At 49.3% G+C, this 19619-nt stretch overlaps 7 protein-coding genes across 7 annotated transcripts; 5 read left to right on the plus strand and 2 right to left on the minus strand.

The window, feature by feature from the left end:
• Positions 1–616: 616 nt before the first annotated feature.
• Positions 617–2246, plus strand: CDV56_106330 (M28 family metallopeptidase; the record flags this gene model as incomplete). The annotated part of the gene is made up of 3 exons (XM_026759949.1): positions 617–869; positions 928–2069; positions 2121–2246. 3 exons carry the CDS (start codon positions 617–619, stop codon positions 2244–2246), a joined length of 1521 nt encoding a protein of 506 aa, XP_026613486.1.
• Positions 2247–2928: 682 nt separating this feature from the next.
• Positions 2929–4204, plus strand: CDV56_106478 (uncharacterized protein; the record flags this gene model as incomplete). Its single annotated transcript, XM_026760097.1, has 2 exons — positions 2929–3724; positions 3780–4204. 2 exons carry the CDS (start codon positions 2929–2931, stop codon positions 4202–4204), a joined length of 1221 nt encoding a protein of 406 aa, XP_026613487.1.
• A 1695-nt stretch (positions 4205–5899) lies between these two features.
• On the plus strand, positions 5900–8022 carry CDV56_106664 (catalase; the record flags this gene model as incomplete). The annotated part of the gene is made up of 8 exons (XM_026760283.1): positions 5900–6218; positions 6278–6336; positions 6393–6554; positions 6606–6730; positions 6780–6869; positions 6922–7189; positions 7251–7446; positions 7493–8022. 8 exons carry the CDS (start codon positions 5900–5902, stop codon positions 8020–8022), a joined length of 1749 nt encoding a protein of 582 aa, XP_026613488.1.
• A 1921-nt stretch (positions 8023–9943) lies between these two features.
• On the plus strand, positions 9944–10405 carry CDV56_106879 (LysM peptidoglycan-binding domain-containing protein; the record flags this gene model as incomplete). The annotated part of the gene is made up of 1 exon (XM_026760498.1): positions 9944–10405. The coding sequence occupies one exon, from the start codon at positions 9944–9946 to the stop codon at positions 10403–10405; it is 462 nt and encodes a 153-aa protein (XP_026613489.1).
• A 242-nt stretch (positions 10406–10647) lies between these two features.
• On the minus strand, positions 10648–12383 carry CDV56_106916 (neutral amino acid permease; the record flags this gene model as incomplete). Its single annotated transcript, XM_026760535.1, has 7 exons — positions 10648–10878; positions 10934–11131; positions 11191–11549; positions 11624–11955; positions 12010–12082; positions 12139–12152; positions 12217–12383. 7 exons carry the CDS (start codon positions 12381–12383, stop codon positions 10648–10650), a joined length of 1374 nt encoding a protein of 457 aa, XP_026613490.1.
• Positions 12384–17093: 4710 nt separating this feature from the next.
• Positions 17094–18644, plus strand: CDV56_107230 (zinc-dependent alcohol dehydrogenase; the record flags this gene model as incomplete). The annotated part of the gene is made up of 5 exons (XM_026760849.1): positions 17094–17202; positions 17273–17368; positions 17443–17670; positions 17733–18313; positions 18366–18644. The coding sequence occupies 5 exons, from the start codon at positions 17094–17096 to the stop codon at positions 18642–18644; spliced, it is 1293 nt and encodes a 430-aa protein (XP_026613491.1).
• Positions 18645–19010: 366 nt separating this feature from the next.
• CDV56_107318 (cupin domain-containing protein) lies at positions 19011–19619 on the minus strand (the record flags this gene model as incomplete). Its single annotated transcript, XM_026760937.1, has 1 exon — positions 19011–19619. One exon carries the CDS (start codon positions 19617–19619, stop codon positions 19011–19013), a length of 609 nt encoding a protein of 202 aa, XP_026613492.1.

The raw sequence follows: 19619 nt of genomic DNA on the forward strand, positions 1-19619 counted from the left end.
GTTGATGTTAGTCACAGAAACCTCTCCCCGGATGATTGATGGGCAAACTGTTACGTATGCGCTGGGGAAACCAACCTACTTTCCCCCCTCATGTGGGGTTGCTGTTTGTCAAAAATCCAAGAGCTTCACTTGGAGCCGGTCCAGCGAGTGGAACGGGGAATATTCTCCATAGTTGTCGGCCAGAGCTTCTCATGTGAAATATGGGAGTACTCGCGTGGGATGCGAATTGATCACTGCTGTCCATCACTTGCTGAGGCGATGGATTTTGCCTTCGCTACTCCGCAGTCTGAGCAGCTGTCTAGTTGGGATCACGTGACATGATCTCGCTGCGTGTCTTATCGCATCTCTACAAGAGCCTTGGGTAAAGGATCTTCAGAGCTGAGCTGCTGATAACATCCTGGTCTTCATCACCTTCCACAGGCAGCACCAGTGACCAATCTGGATGCTGGATCTATCTCATCTGTTGCTGGAGCGACTCTTATCAGCGATTGTCCTTGCGCCACCATCAACGCCCCACACACACGACAGCTGTTTCCTTGACTCATGAGCACCATGATTTCTACTCCTTCAGGATGACATTGACCTTGACAATTGTACACCGCTGCTGATGTTCAGAATGCCAGCATTAATACGCCTTCTGGCCACCGCTCTTGCTCTCGCAGCAGGCCAGGGTGCTGCTCTTCAGCTCCCTCTCTCCCGTGCCTCGGGACCCCAAATTCCGGTGGCTGGGAAGGAGTTGATCAGCTCTTCCGCACTGCAAAGCCAGATCGATGTCGACAATCTACTCAAAAGAGCTAAGCATCTGTATAGCATCGCAGAACTTGGAATTGACGAGTATAATCATCCCACACGCGTGATTGGCAGCAAAGGTTCGTTTGATTCTGGAGTCGCACATCACAACAGCGGAAATGACTCACGTGACCGCAGGCCATCTGGGGACGCTGGACTACATCTATGCGACTCTGACGGAATTCGACGACTACTACACCATCTCTAACCAGTCCTTCCCTGCAGTCACTGGTAATGTGGTCGAATCACGGTTGGTGCTGGGCCACACCGTGCCCGAGTCCGCTCTCCCCATGGGCTTGACCCCACCCACCAAGGACCACGAACCGGTCTACGGGCCGCTGGTGCTTGTCTCCAACCTGGGCTGTGACGCGATAGACTACCCTCCAGAGCTCAAGGGGGCCATCGCGTTCATCAGCCGAGGCAGCTGTCCTTTTGGTACCAAGTCCGCCTTGGCTGGAAAAGCCGGAGCCGTGGCTGCGGTGATCTACAACAACGAAAAAGGTGGCCTTGGGGGCACTCTGGGCACTCCATCTCCCGACCATGTGGCTACCTTTGGTATTTCCGACAGCGATGCGGCGCCAGTTTTGGAGCGACTTGGACACGGCCAAAAGGTCGATGCGATCGCCTACATGGATGCAACAGTGGAGACTATCACCACCACCAACATCATCGCGCAAACAAAAGAAGGAGATGCCGACAACTGCGTGATGGCCGGTGCCCACAGCGACAGCGTGATGGAAGGACCTGGCATCAACGATGACGGATCGGGTACCTTGACCTTACTAGAGATCGCTTCTTTGCTGCCTCAGTACCGGGTCAATAACTGTGTGCGTCTGGCCTGGTGGGCAGCGGAGGAAGAGGGACTGCTCGGGTCGGACTACTACGTCTCGGTTCTGTCGGAGGCTGAGAATCTGAAGATCCGGCTGTTTATGGACTATGACATGTTGGCCTCGCCGAACTTTGCCTACCAGGTCTACAACGCCACCAACGCGGTCAACCCGGTAGGATCGGAACAGCTGCGGGACCTCTATACCGAGTTCTTTGAGGCTCAAGGATTGAACTTCACCTACATCCCGTTTGATGGACGAAGCGACTATGATGCATTCATCCGGAATGGCATTCCCGGCGGCGGAATCGCTACTGGGGCTGAGGTGATCAAGACAAAGGAAGAGCAGAAGATGTTCGGAGGTGTCGCTGGAGATGCCTTTGATCCCTGCTACCACCAGCTCTGTGACGACGTAAGCAATGTCAACCTCACTGCCTGGGAGGTGAATACCAAGGTAAGAGCTGTTTGTCTCTGCAGTCGAGAAATACTACTAACGTGTCTGCAGCTTGTCGCACACTCGATTGCCACGTACGCTCAGTCTTTCGACAGCTTTCCAAAGAGGACCGGGGTAGAATCTGTGGTAATGGGTGAAGAGCAGAGAAAGTATCATGGGCACGCACTGCTGTACTAGCTGTCGGTTCGAGTAAATTCTATGCATTGTATAGACCCATCTGCAGATACTATTGCACAGACTCGCCAGGAATGACTCCATCCAACCCCATTTGGAAGGAAGATGAAAGGCAGCATCTCAGCTATTTGACATCATCTGATCCATAGAATCAATCTATTACCTAAAAGCCCAGCAAGGGGGCGAACCACAAGCCCTCGCGAAGTCGCAATTGAGGCATTTCTTGGTGCCAAGAGCAATCCTCATGACTCTGAGATTTTCGGCAAAGCACGCAACTGGTCTAGAACAGAACGGTAAAGCTCATTAAAAATGTCAGATGATGAGGTAGACCAATATTTTACCTAACAATAAGCCCCTATTTAGAGCGAGGAGCCTATCAGCACCCATGCCGGTATGACCGCCTCCTGAATGCCGTCATTCCCGGTGGAGCTCTGGATATCCTCGGCCCTCTTAGTGCTTTGTGGGGAGAGCAAGAATAGCAGCAGCAGCGGATTCTTTACCCCGGAATTTCGTGCCTCAAAAGGCAGTAGTATGATTCAAATCCCAAGATCCAGACATTTAACAACGATGACTTGCTTTATATACCCTGGTTTTCTTCCACTATTCCCATGTAAATTGCCTCCGATTGCATGACATGATCATTTGCCTCCTATCATCCTGCTTCACTCCGACTCTCTGTACAACCATGGCGTTGGAAACCCTCACGGCAGAGCTGAGGATCCTCATCCTGAAGTCTATGCCTGATGTTCAAACCCTCCACGATCTTATCCGAGTTTCTGCGACATACCGGAACACCTACCATCTCTCCCAAAAGAGCATTCTCGATCGCCTGGTTCGAGAACACTATGGCGCAGTCGGCCTGGAAGAACCTATCATGGCCATTCAGTCTGCCGGTCTTCATGCTGAGAACTCAGCCGACAAACAGAGAATCATCGAGGTTCTCGATCGCCAGCGCATCTCCAGCTCAGTCCCCAGCAAGCTGGATCCCTCCGCCAGTATCGACCTTCTTCACCTTCATCAAACCTTCCAGACAATACTAGACACCTTTAGCTCGCATGCGACACGTTCTAGCCCAAGCGAACCCCTTCGACAGCAGCACACCGCTCCCTTGCGACTCTCACCGACGGAAAAGGCACGGATATTGCGAGCGCTGTGCCGGTTACAAACATACTGCAACGTCTTTGGCGCACGAGAGTGGACGGAGCCGGCCAGTGAGCAGTCAGTCCCGGCAATGTCCAAGAGGACGTCTTCGACCTGGTACAAGAACTTTACTATCAATGAGATGTGGCGGCTCTGTTTTAGCTCGATGGCACCTTGGCAGGTGGAGGAGTTTGGTTCGGTCTGGGTTCTCATGCGGAATGAGTACAAGCGGATGTTCGACGAAATCCAGCAGGAGTTTCCTCGAACAGATAGTCGGTGGAGGGCGCTGAGACCAGCTTCATTACCGACCGATCCGTGGGAGCTATATCCCAGTTCTTCCGGTACGTTTCTCTCCGACCTGAGATAGCACATGTCTCCAAGCTGACAGGTACATAGACGATGTAAACGATTATAGCATCTACTTCAATCATCTCGTCCTCTTGGGCCCTGCATTTCTACACAAGGTTCTCTCCCAGAAGAGCCGGGAAGATCGCTGGCGATTGTTGGCATGCAACTCGATATCCTCCAAATCCTCTTTTATGGACACAGTACGGGTTGTTCGGAATCCCTCGCCTCAACTGTGGTCCGCAGACAAATGTATGAACGATGACATTCTGCAAGGGCTGCGGAGGATGCCGGCCATCGACCAGCCCAACCCTGGTTGGAAGCAGCACTGGTACGGTCAGGATATGGCCGATTGTGCGATCTTCACTCCCAGATCGAGCGTTCACGAGTCCGAGGATGCTCAATTACGGACGTTCGGGCACTGCGCTGGTTGGGAATGGGGCTACGCACTGTGGGACGCTGCGGGCTGTGCCTGATTCCAGCGACATTAATGATTGATGACATTGCATTGGGTAAAGGAATATGAGAAATAGCATACTTGGCTGCACTAGCATGATAATCAGCCAACTAATACAAAAGTTATTGTTCTTCCTTACATCATAACGAAAAGCGTAACATCAAGTCAATATTGGACCAGAATAGCCAGAGAACTGGCTGACTGAAATTGGTTTCCACTTGTCCTCGGATATACTGGAGTGAGCCAACTATGTGTTCTGTAGACAGTCGACGGGCTTAGCGCCTGGGTGGGATGCCTGGGAGATTGCTAATTATACGTGACCTCTTTCCCAAAGGCTCCTTCATTCTGAACGCGTTCTGGTCAGGGCTGGTGCTTAGCGAGAAGCTCATTCTTTACCCCCCATGAGGGGTTCTCTATCGAACTGTTGTCGCTCCCGGGATGTATAGTCAACCATCAGTTGCTGCGCAACTATCTGTTCACGAGTCATTCCTCATTCACGCCCCCCTGGACTAAATTGAGGACAAGCGGAATGCCGCTCGACCTCGGGGCCTGCCATGCTCATGAACTACGAATTCCGGTTCGTCTGTTGCTGCAGGGCCTCAAACTCTTCTGTTGCTTCATGGTATCGCCAGACATGCCGAACGCTGGATTGTGGCTTATGTTTACTAGCAATGTGTAAAGCTAGCCAGTTAGTATAGGATTCTACTAGATGTGTTTGAAGCTGGAAATAATACGCTTAGATACAGGTCCCATCTCACCTACGTCCATGAGCCTCGGATATCACTATCATCTACGTCTTTGAAGGTGCTTGCTTTTCGGTGTAACTCACAGGCAGTTCAAGTTCAAAAGATTCAGCTCTACCCTTTGTAAGAATCATATTGGTTAATCGATTCTACCGCGAATCCGCATAGACGAAAGGCCTTCATGTCATATATCCACAAGTCTTTGTTGTCCTGTGAGAACCCCGCGCTGGGCTACGAAGAATTCCCAACTGAGGCAAAAGACATACTATGATTTGACCATAGAGGTCAAATCATGCCCAGCTTCCATATATAAACCTTACTGGCTCTAACATGTCCCACTGATCGTGTTTTTATTCTCAGAAACATCATAATTGGCCCGGCTGCTTCCAGTGGGATTAAGCTTGATTTTGTCCATTAGAAGCCTGCTGTACCAGGAGCTATATTTCAAGGTTATTTTGGCCGTTGCGCGTATCTCCAAGGCATGACGCTATTGACGACCATGATCTGGCTGATATCGGTTGGGACTCGAACAGGATCTGCAATGAAGGCTTACATATGTATCGATGCGTTCCAAGGAAATGCAGGTTCATTCGGATCTAGAACGAATAGAATTGCCCCGATCTGGTAGCAGACTGGCAACAATGACAATCGTGCGGGTAATGCTGCCATAAACTTGGCTAGAACATGGACACATATTTCCCAATGTGAATTGTCAATGATTCTAATGGATTCAATTCCTGCTTGATCGATAACAATTCCCAGATTGAACCGACGTTAAATCATGAATTTCTTCACTTACTGCATGCGGGCGAGGCAAACGTCATGTTGACTCGATTATTGTGGAGCATCGGAAGCAACCGAGTCAGCATGGCGACGATCAATAAGAACCCCGGATTATGTATATCAAGTTCGTATCCAGCATCCCAAGCAGTGATTGAATTGCAGAACCAGATTCAATTCGAATACTTGCAATGGCATCTCATCCTCTTCAAGCGATAGGCGAGGCTGTCGGGGGGGCGGGGGCTGACCCTCGCGTGATGCAGCTTTCTTCATTGTTCCAGGGCGCCAACGATGGCCCAGCAAAGACCGCAGCTAAATTGACCGGCGTTCAAGCTTCAGGAAAGAGAGCGGACGATGGACCGTACTTCACGAACAATGAAGGCATCCCGTTTCCTGACCCAGCCCACAGTAAGACTGCGGGGGGCATACCCCTAGTGTCCGATACCTTTCTGCTCCAAAAGCAGCAGCACTTCAATCGCTCGAAGAATCTCGAGCGGATGGTTCACCCTTGTAAGTTGCCACCATGAATGCTAGCCACATTCGTTGCTGCTCGTGCTAACAATGGCAAGGTGGCAGTGGAGCGTTTGGCTACTTCGAGACCACAAAAGACGTATCATCGCTCTGCAAAGTGAGCTACTCCCTTGCAGTCTACCGGGGGCAAAGGCTAAATTGCTAATATTGTAGGCGCATTTCCTGAGGTCTGCTGGTGTGAGAACTCCAGTCTTTGTCCGTTTCTCGACCGTGACTCTGGGCCGAGAGTATCCCGATTTGGCGAGAAATCCACGGGGCTTTGCGATCAAGTTCTACACTGGTGAGGGAAACTATGACATTGTGGGATTGAACTTTGTAGGTTTCACTTGGGTCTCGGCCCAAGCCAGCGACTAATTGGTGACACAGCCCGTGTTCTTCTGTCGAGATCCTATTCAAGGCCCCGATGTGATTCGCTCCCAGTATCGAAATCCGCAGAACTTCCTCCTGGACCACAACTCCCTGTTCGACCTTCTTGCAAATACTCCAGAAGGGTAAGCGAGGAATGAAGTTCATAAAGACCATTTCACTAACAGGTAACAGAAACCATGCGGGCATGATGTTCTTCAGCGACCATGGCACGCCAGTGGGGTGGCGCAACCAACATGGGTATGGATGTCACACATTCAAATGGTATGCAGAGAGATCATGGTCGGACGATAATACATACTGATAATGTTCACAGGGTTAACAAGGATGGAGAGTTTGTGTACATCAAATACCATTTCATCGCAAACCACGGACAAAAGCAGTTCACTGCCGATGAAGCCCTCCGGTTTGGTGGTGAGGATCCCGACTTCTCCAAGCGTGACCTATGGCGGGCCATTGAAAAGGGCGAAGAGATCACCTGGACGGCCCACGTTCAGATCATGAAGCCAGAGGAAGCCAACCCGGCCAAGCTGGGATTTGATCCATTCGATGTCACCAAGGTGTGGCCCAAAGACCAGTTCCCGGTATGCACTGGCGATTGAAGTTGATCCACGCAAAATAGTCGCTGACAGGGTACATCGACAGTTGCATGAATTCGGCAAGCTGGTCTTAAACAAGAACCCCGAGAACTTCCATCGCGACGTGGAACAAGCCGCCTTCTCTCCAGGGAGCATGGTGCCCGGGATCGAGGACAGCCCGGATCCTCTGCTGCAGTTCCGCATGTTCTTCTATCGAGACGCACAGTATCACCGGATTGGTGTCAATCTGCATCAAGTGCCTGGTACGTATAATGTGCTCGTATAGGGAGTCAATATTAACACAAATAGTAAATTGCCCATTCATGGCCTCCTCCTACTCTTCACTCAACTTCGACGGTCCCTTGCGGGTGGACGCGAACCACGCAATGAATCCCCAATACGCACCCAACAGTTTCGTGCACAAGTTCAGACCGGATACTGCCGAGGCACCTTACCAGCTGGCAGATAACACTGTGGGCCGCAAGTCTCACTTCTACCACGAAGGCAAGTTGTCAGAGTATGACCAACCGCGCGCTCTGTACCAGAAGGTCATGGATGCTCGAGCACGGGAGCATCTTCACTCAAACACTGCCCGTCTGCTCAAGCTCGTTGAGTATCCCGAGATCCAAGTCAAATACCTAGCACAGCTTTACTGCATTGCTCCGGAGTACGCAAAGGGCGTCTATGACCTGCTTCCGGAGCACAAGTTTGATTTCAGCCAAGTGGAGGCACAGTCGCAGGGTGCTGAGCGAGCAGGGAAAGAGGCCAAGTTTATTCCTAGCAACAGTACTGATATTCTGGTCGGCAAGTGTCCAGCAACGGCTGTTTACAACCAGTAATCTTCCCTGTCCTGTCATCGCTTGGTAGGTGACGCGCGTATATACAACCGAGATTGCCAGAGATTTTCAAATATCTGATTGATGATATTTTTACTATCACTATACGCTCAGTTTTTAAATGATACTGTAATTATCAATCGTCCTTGAAACTTGTATTATGCACGAGAGGCAATGTCCATATACATTCCGAGTGATTGGAAGATAGCATGCTGACCACATCGGAGACACAGCATCCAGTCATGTCCCTTAGAAAGCTAGATTGAGCTCTATTTACAGACAGGAGTTGAGCTTGGTTTCGAAACTGCCCAAGATGGATTTGTCTGCGAACATCCATCTGCAAGACCCAGGAGAAAATCATCCACAGCAGCATCATAAGCAGCTCCGCAGTTCGGATCACTGGAATAGCGTCAGAGTAAGCCTTCGCGCAGCAGAATCTCATCCATGTTGACAAACCTTGACCCTCCGCTTGCATTGTTAAAATATGAGCAGATATCATGAGAGAAGCAGTCTTGGGTATATGCATTGCCAAGTGCAGTACCTGTGCATCCTCCTCCACATCGGCCATTGCAGGAATAACTATAATATTTGGAATCGTCAGGTTAGCCAGACAGCGTTCAAACCGCCTTACTAAGGGAAGATCAACTTACTCTCCTGTTCCGGCACTGTTAGTGCCGTAATTGCTCCCTACCACGCCAGCAAAGGAACAGCTCTGCCCGGCACTATTGGTCCAAGTGGCTGTCGCAGTTGCCCCGACTTTCAGACAGGTGACTGATCGTTTGTTGATGGCTAGGTCTGGCGCTGAAGGCATTGCCATAGCCAAAAGAGGCAGTATGGTAAGGATCGTACGAACATTGGCTATCATCCTCATGGTATTGCACCTGTGGGTGGTATATTGCAGTTGTTCCTGGTGGTTTTTAAGGGGCGCCCAAGCCTCTATATAAGTCTTCATATATTTTTTCTCTTTATCCTAATTATTACCCCATATTCTGGCAAGCCACATCCACTTCACAAAGTCACAAGGGCAGGTCTTTGACCGCTCTACTCGTGGATTCATGGAGCTTCCAGGCTTGAATCCCGAGGCATGACAATCCTCGGAGATATTCTCGGAAGATGATCGCTCCTATTCCTACCGCTTTGCTTGAGGATCTGGATATAGTATGATTTGACACCATTTTCGTGATGATGACGACTTAGTAATTTCTAGCCTCGAGAGCACTGTTAGGGTTAACTCTTCCAATCTGGAGCCCTGAGCCGTCGGATTCCCGCGAGAGGCAGACACCTCCCACCTTCAGCAAAACAAATATGTGCTTATCTACATACAAATCCTTTCGAATGATTTGCAGTCAAGTAATGTTCGAGATCGCGCCAAGCGTGAGTCGACAATAACGGTATTGCTAGCTTGATACCCCAAATGGCCAGGGCGAACGAGTCGTCATTCATCTGGCATGACTTACTCTGCCTTTGTCAGATAATAATTGTCCAAAGAAATCTAGGCGATTGAGTCTCCCACTTCGATCACCGAACTTGGGCCGGAGATTCGGGCGTCATTCCTGAGTTGAGACAAGCTACGTTAGCACCATGCGCGTGGAAGCACAACAGGCCACCAACTAGCCCAGCAACCACTCCTTCGCAGTCTAGGGTGTCAAACGTGATCTAGCCCATGCGCTCCCAAGAGCTTTTTCAACCTTCGAATCCGGAGAGACACACGTAATACAACAAGCCCAGATAAACATTGCGAGGTCGCTCGTCAACACTAGAAGACATTCAGTGTATTGTCGGGCTTCACTACCGAACCTGGTAAGACGCCATAGAGCCCCCCCCGCTTCCCCGCATAATCTTTCTGGAAAAGTGCTTGCTGCGTCTTTGACCGAGGAGAAACATAAGTAGTGCCATTCCTCGCCTGATCCCAGGGACAGAAGGAATGGCCAGGTCAGAAGCAACCCGGAGCCCCTCTCATGACGGCACTACTCTCCTCCCTGGGTTTGCAGCCCTTGCTCTAGCCGTCCGTCATTTGGCACCTCGGCAGACGTCCAATACTACTCAATACTATACGGTCCTCGAGGGGGATCGCATCTTCAGCATTGCTGCCAAAGTTGATCGCGGAGTCTGCGACATCGCGCGCGCCAATCGGATGATGGACGCGGAGTACCTCGTCCCTGGATTTTCTCTGATCATCCCAGATACAATCAGCGACCCAGACAATGATACATGTCTCTTGATGGCTCAGAACGCCACCGAACTTTCACTACAACTACAGTTCAGCTGTGGCGACGGCCGCAGACGAAGCCCTGGGGCTATCCTATCCCATCATTACGCTGCCTGTGGGGTGCAGGGCGTTGGTTGGCGATCCATCATCCAACCTTTGATGTCTCTACTGGAGTAGAACAAGTTGACGGTGGAAGGATCTAGGTCCCCTCCTGCGGGCAACTCATGTAACTAGCAGAATTTGTAGTCGGAGAATGGAAGGAAATGACGGGCAATGTATTCTCATGACCCTCGTGCCGAAATATATTCAAATGAACTTCCGCTAAACGACACAACATATCAGGTACAGAAAAACATGGTTCTAATATACAAAATGTGTCTACAACATGTCTATTTACAATCAACTATTTACAGCAAGGACTAAGAGTCCGTATTAGCACAGCTGAAGCTGCTACTGCTGGTATCGTTGTGGATGGCCGTGCCCGATGCATACAAGCCCAAGACGCAGAGGGCCAGGCCGAACAGGGCAATGGAGATGTTGAGGATGGTGAGCAAGATCTTACGAGGGCTGGCGAACCACTGCCCATAGTTCAGGTGAAGCCAGTAGATACCACTGAGCCCATAGCTGAACCAACTGGCGAAGAGCGCGCTCTGTAGCTTACTTAGTACATGTCTCAAGCGACGGGGGTGGTAGAGCTTGACTTACGATCAACCCATTCAGATCACTGAAGACAGGAATAGCCTCGGCAATGACCCACGCGACAATCCAGCAAGTCAGACCGAGACCGATCCAGATTCCGACAGAGCGCTTGCCTCGGCTGTGGATCAGATCCGACTTGTGGCAGAGACGGAAATAAATGTACTTGAGGCCGACGTGACCATTGACCACACCAGCTCCAACAATCTAATGGCCAGTTAGCATGCATGCTCCGATAGCAGAGGACAAAAGCTGTAGGGACGCACAGTAGGAATGGCAATGCCAAAAGCGACCTTCTTCATCAAGGGTCCTGCAGAAATCAGAGCAGGTGATTCTACGCCTTTGCCAACAAAGTAGTAAATCACCACGGCAGCAGTGAGATACAAGCAGATCTCAAAGGATTGAAGCATGAACAGTGACTTCTTGAAATCCTTGGGGGTTTCCATTTCAGCGATCAGGCCAAAGAAGGCCACGTGGGCGCAGTATGCAAAAACAATGTTGGACACAGCCTGGAACCCGGTGTAGAGAGTGGTGTCGACTGTCGCCTCGATGGTACGGCCGGGGTGATCTTGCACGCCAACAGAGATCATGGTAATCATGACGGCGGCGAAAATGCTGAGGAATGCTGCAAGAGATCAATCAGTACCAATTGAAATAACACCCAGTCCCGGTCCAAAGGGACCTCAATGGACTACTCACATGCAAATGAAATCCACGTCAGCCCCTTCATCGTCCGGGGGATGGAGAGGACCATTGAGACGACCATGCCAACTACACTAAAGACAATCGAGCAGGTGCCATGGTCGGTGATAGTGTTCATCATGACCCGAAAGGTCAAGATATGGCTTCCCATGACGAAGATAAAGAACAAGAATTGACCAAGACCGAAGAGCTCCCGGCCAAAGGGTCCCATCAGGATCTCTCCTGCATCCGCGAGATTCTGAATGTGAGGATATCTTTCTCTAAACAACCCGATGTTGTAGCCGGTGTATGTTGCAAGGAGGCCAAGACCGACAATCAAGATGACAGCCCTGAAAGAATGTCAGTGACAAGAACAATTACACCTTTGCCATGAAAGGACTTACGGCACAAGACCCAGGGTAGCCACAGCAGCTGGCAGGGACAACACACCGAGCGACACGGACTCGCAGATCATGACTATTGAGAACAATGTTAGAGGCCGGAATTACGATCACATCAAGGAAGCCTCGTACGCAAGCCGCATTGCCTAGATCAACAACAAGCATGGTCAGCAAAGAACTGAGCCCACTGGTGAGTGGTCCAACACATACCACCACTTCAACGTCTTATACTTGATCTCTGCGGATTCCTCGTTTCCGAAGGCATCTGCAATCTGGCCAGTCTTGAACTGGCCCTCCTCCTCATAGTCCGAGGTGTATTTGGTCTCTTCGACTTTCTCGTTCCTGTATGCAGGAGGGCTGATGTTGATGGCCTCCATGATGGTGTTTCGATTCGCTCACTAGCAAGAGAGATCTGGGGGGCTAGTGAGACCGGCAAAGACGCGACAAGCTTCAGAAAGTGAGGGAATGCAGCTGGGGCGGCTCGTCTTGCTGATATACGAGTCGATGATTAAGTTTTCAAGACTGAGGTGCCGATCCACCCCGTTGAGAGGCGAAGTTCTCCGGTATGCTCCATACTTCTGTTTCTCTATACATAATGAAAATTGAGAAAGACCCACTGAAAAGCTTGGCTTCGGAGTCGGGCAACAAGTCCCATTCGTCCAAAATATCATTGGATGGATCTTCTCCGTGCAAAATTGGCCACTCGGACCGATATCGGCTACCCGTCGTCCATCGACTCTGGAATGATTCTGGAATCTGGAGGAAACCGGTGACCGAGTTGGAGACTCCATGTTCATTGCTTAAGAGTAAAGACTATTTATCATCTGTGGTTTGTGCGTCCAGGGTCATGTTTCCTTTTCTCAACTGTTGCCTAGCCTTAAGGTCTTTAGAGTTTGACCGATGTAACACTAAAGTGTCGATGATGGACAGGATTCTTAGGCTGTTCCAGAATACGATTGGAAAACTTTAGATATCTTTCTTTGCCCCTGCCACCTGATCTTGATTACAGAGCAGAGGGCTTTATAACATATCAACTTGTCCAGTCCATTGGAGATGTGTCTGTTAGATGGCCTGCTACACGGCCCAAGTCAAGGAATGTATTCGACTCGTGAGCGACAATGATCCGTTGAATGACGGAATGGCATTTCGCCGAGTTGCGGGTGTCTTGGCTGGTCTGGGCGACAAGGAGGGCGCGGTCTCAATGTGGCATCAGAGTTATTCGCTCGCTAAATATGACAATGACAGCAATGGCGAGGATGAGGACTGGGTCGAGCGGTCCATCATTTGCAGGGCATGTCATATGTCCGTCGAGATCAGCAATATTCGATTTGCCGATATTGTCATAACGTCATACTCTGTGCGACGTGTTTGCGGCTGCGGAGGAGCGGTAGTCTTGCAGTCAATATCTGCAGTCAAAAGCATGACTGGATTCTGCTTTCTCCTCTACCACAGAGCCTTGAAAAACGAGGTGAAGGGCAGAAGGATATGGTGTTTGTGGAGGATCATTGGATCAGGCTCGACGAGCTCAAACGGCAATTGATGCTGAAATGGGGTATTAAATAAAGAGTGCCATCGCATCAAAAACAATGATATCGCTCTAGCTTTGGCCTAGGCTAATTCTCTAACGTTACAAATAGTCGGCGACGGAGTGCACAGAATCCCCATACAAAATACAGTTGCCCATGAAGCTAGCTTGCTGTTGTGGCATTCATCTAGTATGAGGAATACAAAGCTATTCAGACATGAGAAGCATTAGAATTCAGGAAATCCCCGATATTCATGAGCTGACATCGTTCAGCGCCCATTTTACCATTCGAAGAACTTAACGTGAATTGTATACCTTGAGATTGCTGTCATCCACGTCGTCGCCCTTAAGGTACTGTCCATAAGGTACAGCCGCATCCTTATCAATCCATGCTTGCCAGATTCCCCCCTGATCAACGGGAGGAATCATCCCGTTAACTCTCCAGTTGTCCGCAGGATGTTCGTAGACGTTATATTCCCATTTGATCCCTTTAGGAGCGAGAATCTGTCACTTGCAGTCGGCGTCAACTCCGGAGTAAATGATCTTACCCCATCTTTGTTCTTCAGTAAAAGTCCAGTCGATCACTAATCAGTCTAACCCGAGGCTTCATTCCAAGAAACTCACCGAGGAAGTATAACCTCGTTGTTGATTATGTTGTCAATTGAGCTCCGCAACATATCTGACGCCAGCTTAAAACCAGAGTGGGAGTAGCAGAGAACCTTCCTGTATGCCGTCAATCGCTATACTGCTTCCAATCGGTTGGTTCCCTGCGATCAAACTTATCCAAATGACATCGATACTTCGCGCAGACGTCTAGTTTCCTCTATTTTTTTATCGTGTACTCTTATTCACGGAGAATCTGAAGCAGTTCTAGTTGACACGCCTATATTGATTCAGCAGACTGAAGAGCTGATCAAACGGATTGAACAAACCGCCCCAGGGAAGTGACTAAGATTTATCTATATCACTCATGGTCATGGAGATCATTGGTTCGGCCTCCCCCTTCTCTGAAACTGTTTTCCTGAAGCTCGCGCAATCGCTACTCCAGCTGCTGTAGCTCACGCAAAAACACAACTTGCGCCGGAATCAAGTCTATCAGCCTTGGGAACCGCCTGAAGCTTGGCCTCACAATACATTTCAGGTAGAAGGCCACGAGTTTCGCATAATCAAGGTGGGGCACACTGATACATATGACACTACGATCTTGCATGTACCAGCTATCCACCTTGTGGTGGCTGGCGATGTTGTATACGGAGACGTTCACCAATTTTTCGGCGAGGCAAACACGACTGAAAAGCGGCAGGAGTGGGTTCGTGCCCTGGACAAAATTGAGTCTCTCAATCCCCATACAGTGGTGGCTGGGCACAAGAGAGCAAGGACTATCGATGGCGTCTTCAACGTTCAAACGACCAGAGACTACATCCTGGCATTCGAAGAGGCCGCCCGGGTCGCGTTAAACCCAGAGGAACTGTTTGTCAGGATCAAAGAGCTCTACCCAACAAGAATCAATCCACATGCCATTCTCGCAGGAGCAATGGCCGCGTTTGGAAGAAAAGCTTATGCATTTGAGAAGATATCTTAACAAGATCATTCTAGCTGCGTTACTCCTTTAGAGCTCCAAAAGAAATAATATAAATTGAATAGTATGGATAATTCATATAACGAGTCAGCATGTATCTGTATCAGCTCCTTCTCATGATCTCATCTGCTTAGGAAAATGGCGGTATATTAAGAAGAGACATGCTTATATGTCTCCAGGCCGAGATTAATGTCACCCATGGATTTTCAACTCAACTATATCAGCTCTGAGGGGGCGAGGGCTACTTTGGGTAACCTAAGTGACCCCTTGGAGCACTGTTGTTTAAACATCCTAAATCTGCGCTGTAGACTAGTCTTAACACAACTCTAAAGATTACAAATTACATTTAATAACCTCCTTTGAATATAGACAGTGTGATAACTGGATAAATGACGGCTAAGGACAAGCCAGAGCAATACGAGTTTACTCATACTGGAAATGAACTCGACATGAATTCATCATACAGAAAACCCAGACCTTCCGGAACCTGTGCATCTGGATCAGCATGGATCCATGTAGAATAATATTTTTTGTAACCCACCATAGAAGGAAGGAGGCCAGCAAAGCCATACGGCGGACCAGGGCACCCGATGTAGTCCAGCAGCTACTCTCTTGCAGATAGTTAGCGCGCCTAGCAATCAGCTACAGGCAATGGCCCGTCAAGCTAGAAAGGGACTCCTGGCTTGAATATGAAAGTGAGGCCTCCGCAGCCTCGATCCAGCGGACTGCCAGGCTATGGATGGACTTGAATCCGCAGTCGTCGATGGGCATACCTGGCCACATACTCGCCCCGGCGGCCAGCACCAGGAGCAGTTGCACTACAAATGCGATGGAAGTGCATGACAGCTGCTCCCAGTGTTTATTATACTGCGTGATGAATGTCGGGATATGGAGTACGCGATGAGTGATCTCGCACCGGTCAATGTATGGCTCGCCTGGGAACCAGCTGTCTCAGAGACAGCTCCTCCTCTGCCCTTGGAACCAGTGGTAGAGATCGCTGTCGTCCATTAGCCAGACAGAATATCTTGTCCTGGAGCCTGTTGATGGCCGGATTCTGTGCCTTGATCCAGGCGATGAATGGTTGAAAGTTTGGTGAACTAACACCATCAAAGGCTGTCACTCGCAGGTAGAGAGTATCCTATCCCAGAGCTTATGTTGAGGGAATGGCTCGGGTGATGGAGGTGTGGTTTGCTCATGGGTGGTTGTCGGATACTGTGGAGGCTGACAGGCTGTAGAGCGGATGACTGCAAAGCATTGACAATAGACTGGTGGTGGGTTGGCACTAAGTATTACCTCATAAGTTCATAACCTAAAATAAGCTTCATTAGGGTGGAAGTGTGGACCCCTGAGGTTAAGATGAAAAAGTAGGGCGGAGATATATATGTCTACGGCTATTGTATGAAATACCCAGTTCCTTTCTTGTTTTCTTCGGACTTGTCTCTTTTTGCTGCCTTAAAAGGCACAATCCTAGCTCTCAATTTCAGCCAGCTCAGAATCGACTAATCCCTTATCAAAACCATGGTCGCGTAAAAATGCAATAAAACATAATAACCAGAGAATTTGGCGTGACAAGTTGTGACGCTTAAGATTTGTAATGATGAGGTCTACAGCCCTCAGTTAGCTGTAACTTCATAGGATAGTTGCATGTCTGAAAAGTTCCACTGTCTAGGAACTTTCATGACCAAATAATGGTTCAATGGTACTTAACCAGTCTAGAACCAGGTCGAGGCCAAGCGCCCCAGGGACATTTTTGAATGGTTAATGACGCGTATGACATCAAGGTGAGATGAGATTCACAGTGCCAACTCACATTGGGCTGAGATAACTAGTGATGTAGACACAGAGCCTGATAAATAATATGGTCCCCTCATTGCGGTTTTCGCACCGAGTTCAGCGGATCAAAACTCAACTATCAAAACAAAGAGATAGATCAGTTATCAAAAGAAAATCCCCTCGATCTGATATTCTCGGTGGAAATACACAATGTCTGCCTCGATCACCACACACGTCAGCAATTACGGGGAGAAATATGGCGACCCAAGCCATACAATGAAAGCCTTGACATGGCAAGGGACGGGTAGAGTTAAAGTTGGTCAGTGATCTTCATTTCATTTCGAGCATCTCAAATAATTCGAGCCTCCTGCTTACGTGGTTTGTTATAGTGGAGACGGCCAGCCCGAAGATCATTGATCCAGGCGATGTCATACTTCAGGTGACGGGCAGCACCATTTGTGGGAGTGACCTACACCTGCTCCATGGTATGTCGTGGCTCTGTAAGAGACAATGAAGTGTCACTGGATCTGCTGATGCGCTATCTATTTTCAACATGCAGGGGCCATCCCGGAGCTCCAGAAAGGTGATATCCTCGGCCATGAGTTCTGCGGTATTGTCGTTAGTGTGGGCCCGGATGTTAAGAAGGTTAAAGTGGGCAATCGCGCTGTCGCGTCGTTCCAAATTGCCTGTGGGGAGTGTTATTACTGCAAGCAGGGGTTGGCCACAATGTGTGAGCGGACGAATACAGGCGAGAGTGCCACGAAGCTATATGGACGTAAAACATCCGGTGTGTTTCCTAAAACAACCATGGTGATCTTGGTAAGGTTATTATACTAAGGTCTGTCTTAGGCTTCTTTGGATACTCCCACTTCACTGGCGGCTTTGCTGGTGGGCAGGCGGAATATGTTCGCGTCCCTTATGGTGATGTGAACCTCCTTCACCTGCCTGATAACATTCCTGATGAAAAAGGACTCTATCTTTCTGATGTGCTGGGGACATCTTGGAATGCCGTTGTTGACACTGGGGTCAAGGAGGGTGACACCGTGGCAATCTGGGGAGCTGGCCCAGTTGGACAAATGGCAGCTGAATTCAGCTTCTTCCATGGTGCTAAGAGGGTTATTCTCATTGACGGCGGCCAGGGAAAATGGCGACTAGACTTTGTCAAGAAGGTTTTACCCAAGCTCGAGACAATTGACTTTACGAACCTCCCAACGGGTGAATCTGTTGCCTTCACTCTAAAGAAAATGTGCGACGGCCGCGGACCTGATGTGGCAATTGAGTGTGCTGCTGGTGAGTATTCAAAAGGATGGGCCCATTACTTTCAGAGATTACTGGGCATGGAAACGGATACATCTGAACTGGTCAATGAGATGCTTACCTCTGTCCGTGGGTTTGGACGCTGTGGTATCACGGGCGTATATGCTGGTTATGTATGCGGTACCTTTCCTATGGTGAAACAATTCCACTGACGTTGCAATGCAGTGTAATCACTTCAACATCGGTGCCTTAATGGAGACTGGGGTCAAGCTTTCGGGCAACGGACAAGCTCCTGTGCAAAAATACTGGAAAGAGCTCTTGAAGTATGTTCAAGAGGACAAGATCCACCCACTGCATATGGTCACCCACCGGCTCAGGCTCGAGGACATGGAGAAAGTCTATGATTTATTTGATAAGCGTGAGCCGGGTATGCAGAAGGTTTTCATCCAGACAAGGTTTTCTGCACCTCCATCACCAGGAGCACCAGCGTTAACACTTATCTGAGCATTACTTTGTTTTTCAAAGTTTACTAACAAGATTGGATGTCTTACATGGGGTTTACACAACTGTGAAATTGAGATTGTTTAAAAATTGTTTAAAAATCCTCCTCCAGGACCAGTGACCAACCCTCTACCGCACTCCTGGAACTACTCTTTTGAATTCCTGGCAGAATCAATGTATCTTGAGCACCTCTGATAAACTGCTACCCTTTAAGACAGACACTGGGCATAATAATTTGCGTACTGACTATAAAGAGTGGTGGAAGCATGATCATTGAGAGCCTTATGAAATACAGTGTGATTAGAATGAGTGACTACTGCTAGTAGGCCTTAAACAGCTGGTACAGCACGCTCACCCCTGCTGCATAATTTAAGCCTCATGCAGAGACAGAGCCAAGTCCTGATCAATGACCTTTCCGCCTTCCACTCGCACCTTTTCGATAGGCTGAAACACGAAGAAAACACGTAAAACACCCGAATTGTCGTTCTTTTCAGTCAAATTCCGCCAAGAATGAGCTGTACCTCGCTGAACAAACACATCGCCCTTTTTCAATATTTTTTTCTCGCCGGAATCAAGGACCAGTTCCGTCGTGCCGTCTATTACAACACCATAGTCGAGAGTTGCTGTTCGGTGCATCGGGACTGCCGAACCCGCTGGTACCTCTATAATTGTACAGGAAGTGCCGTTGGGCGGATTCAAAGGCATTGGCTGCGAGAGCTGGGACTGATAGTGCTTAATGTCGAGATTGGCTTTGGACTCCGGGGTTGTAGAACTTGGAGGGGAGAGCCCTTGCACTGGGAATGTATTTGTATTGTAGGCCAGAGCATAGTCTGTCGGTGCGGGCTTGCCTGGAGGAACCGGGAATCCAGTAAATGATAGCTGCTCACTAACCGCATCACTAAAGATAGCTCGGCCGCTTGGATCATGGGTTGTTATGATCCGACGAAGCAGCTTATGCTGTCTTTGTCCAGTTGACAT

This window comes from Aspergillus thermomutatus, assembly GCF_002237265.1.
Source record: "Aspergillus thermomutatus strain HMR AF 39 chromosome Unknown NODE_126, whole genome shotgun sequence".
Classification (NCBI taxonomy): Eukaryota; Fungi; Ascomycota; class Eurotiomycetes; order Eurotiales; family Aspergillaceae; genus Aspergillus; species Aspergillus thermomutatus.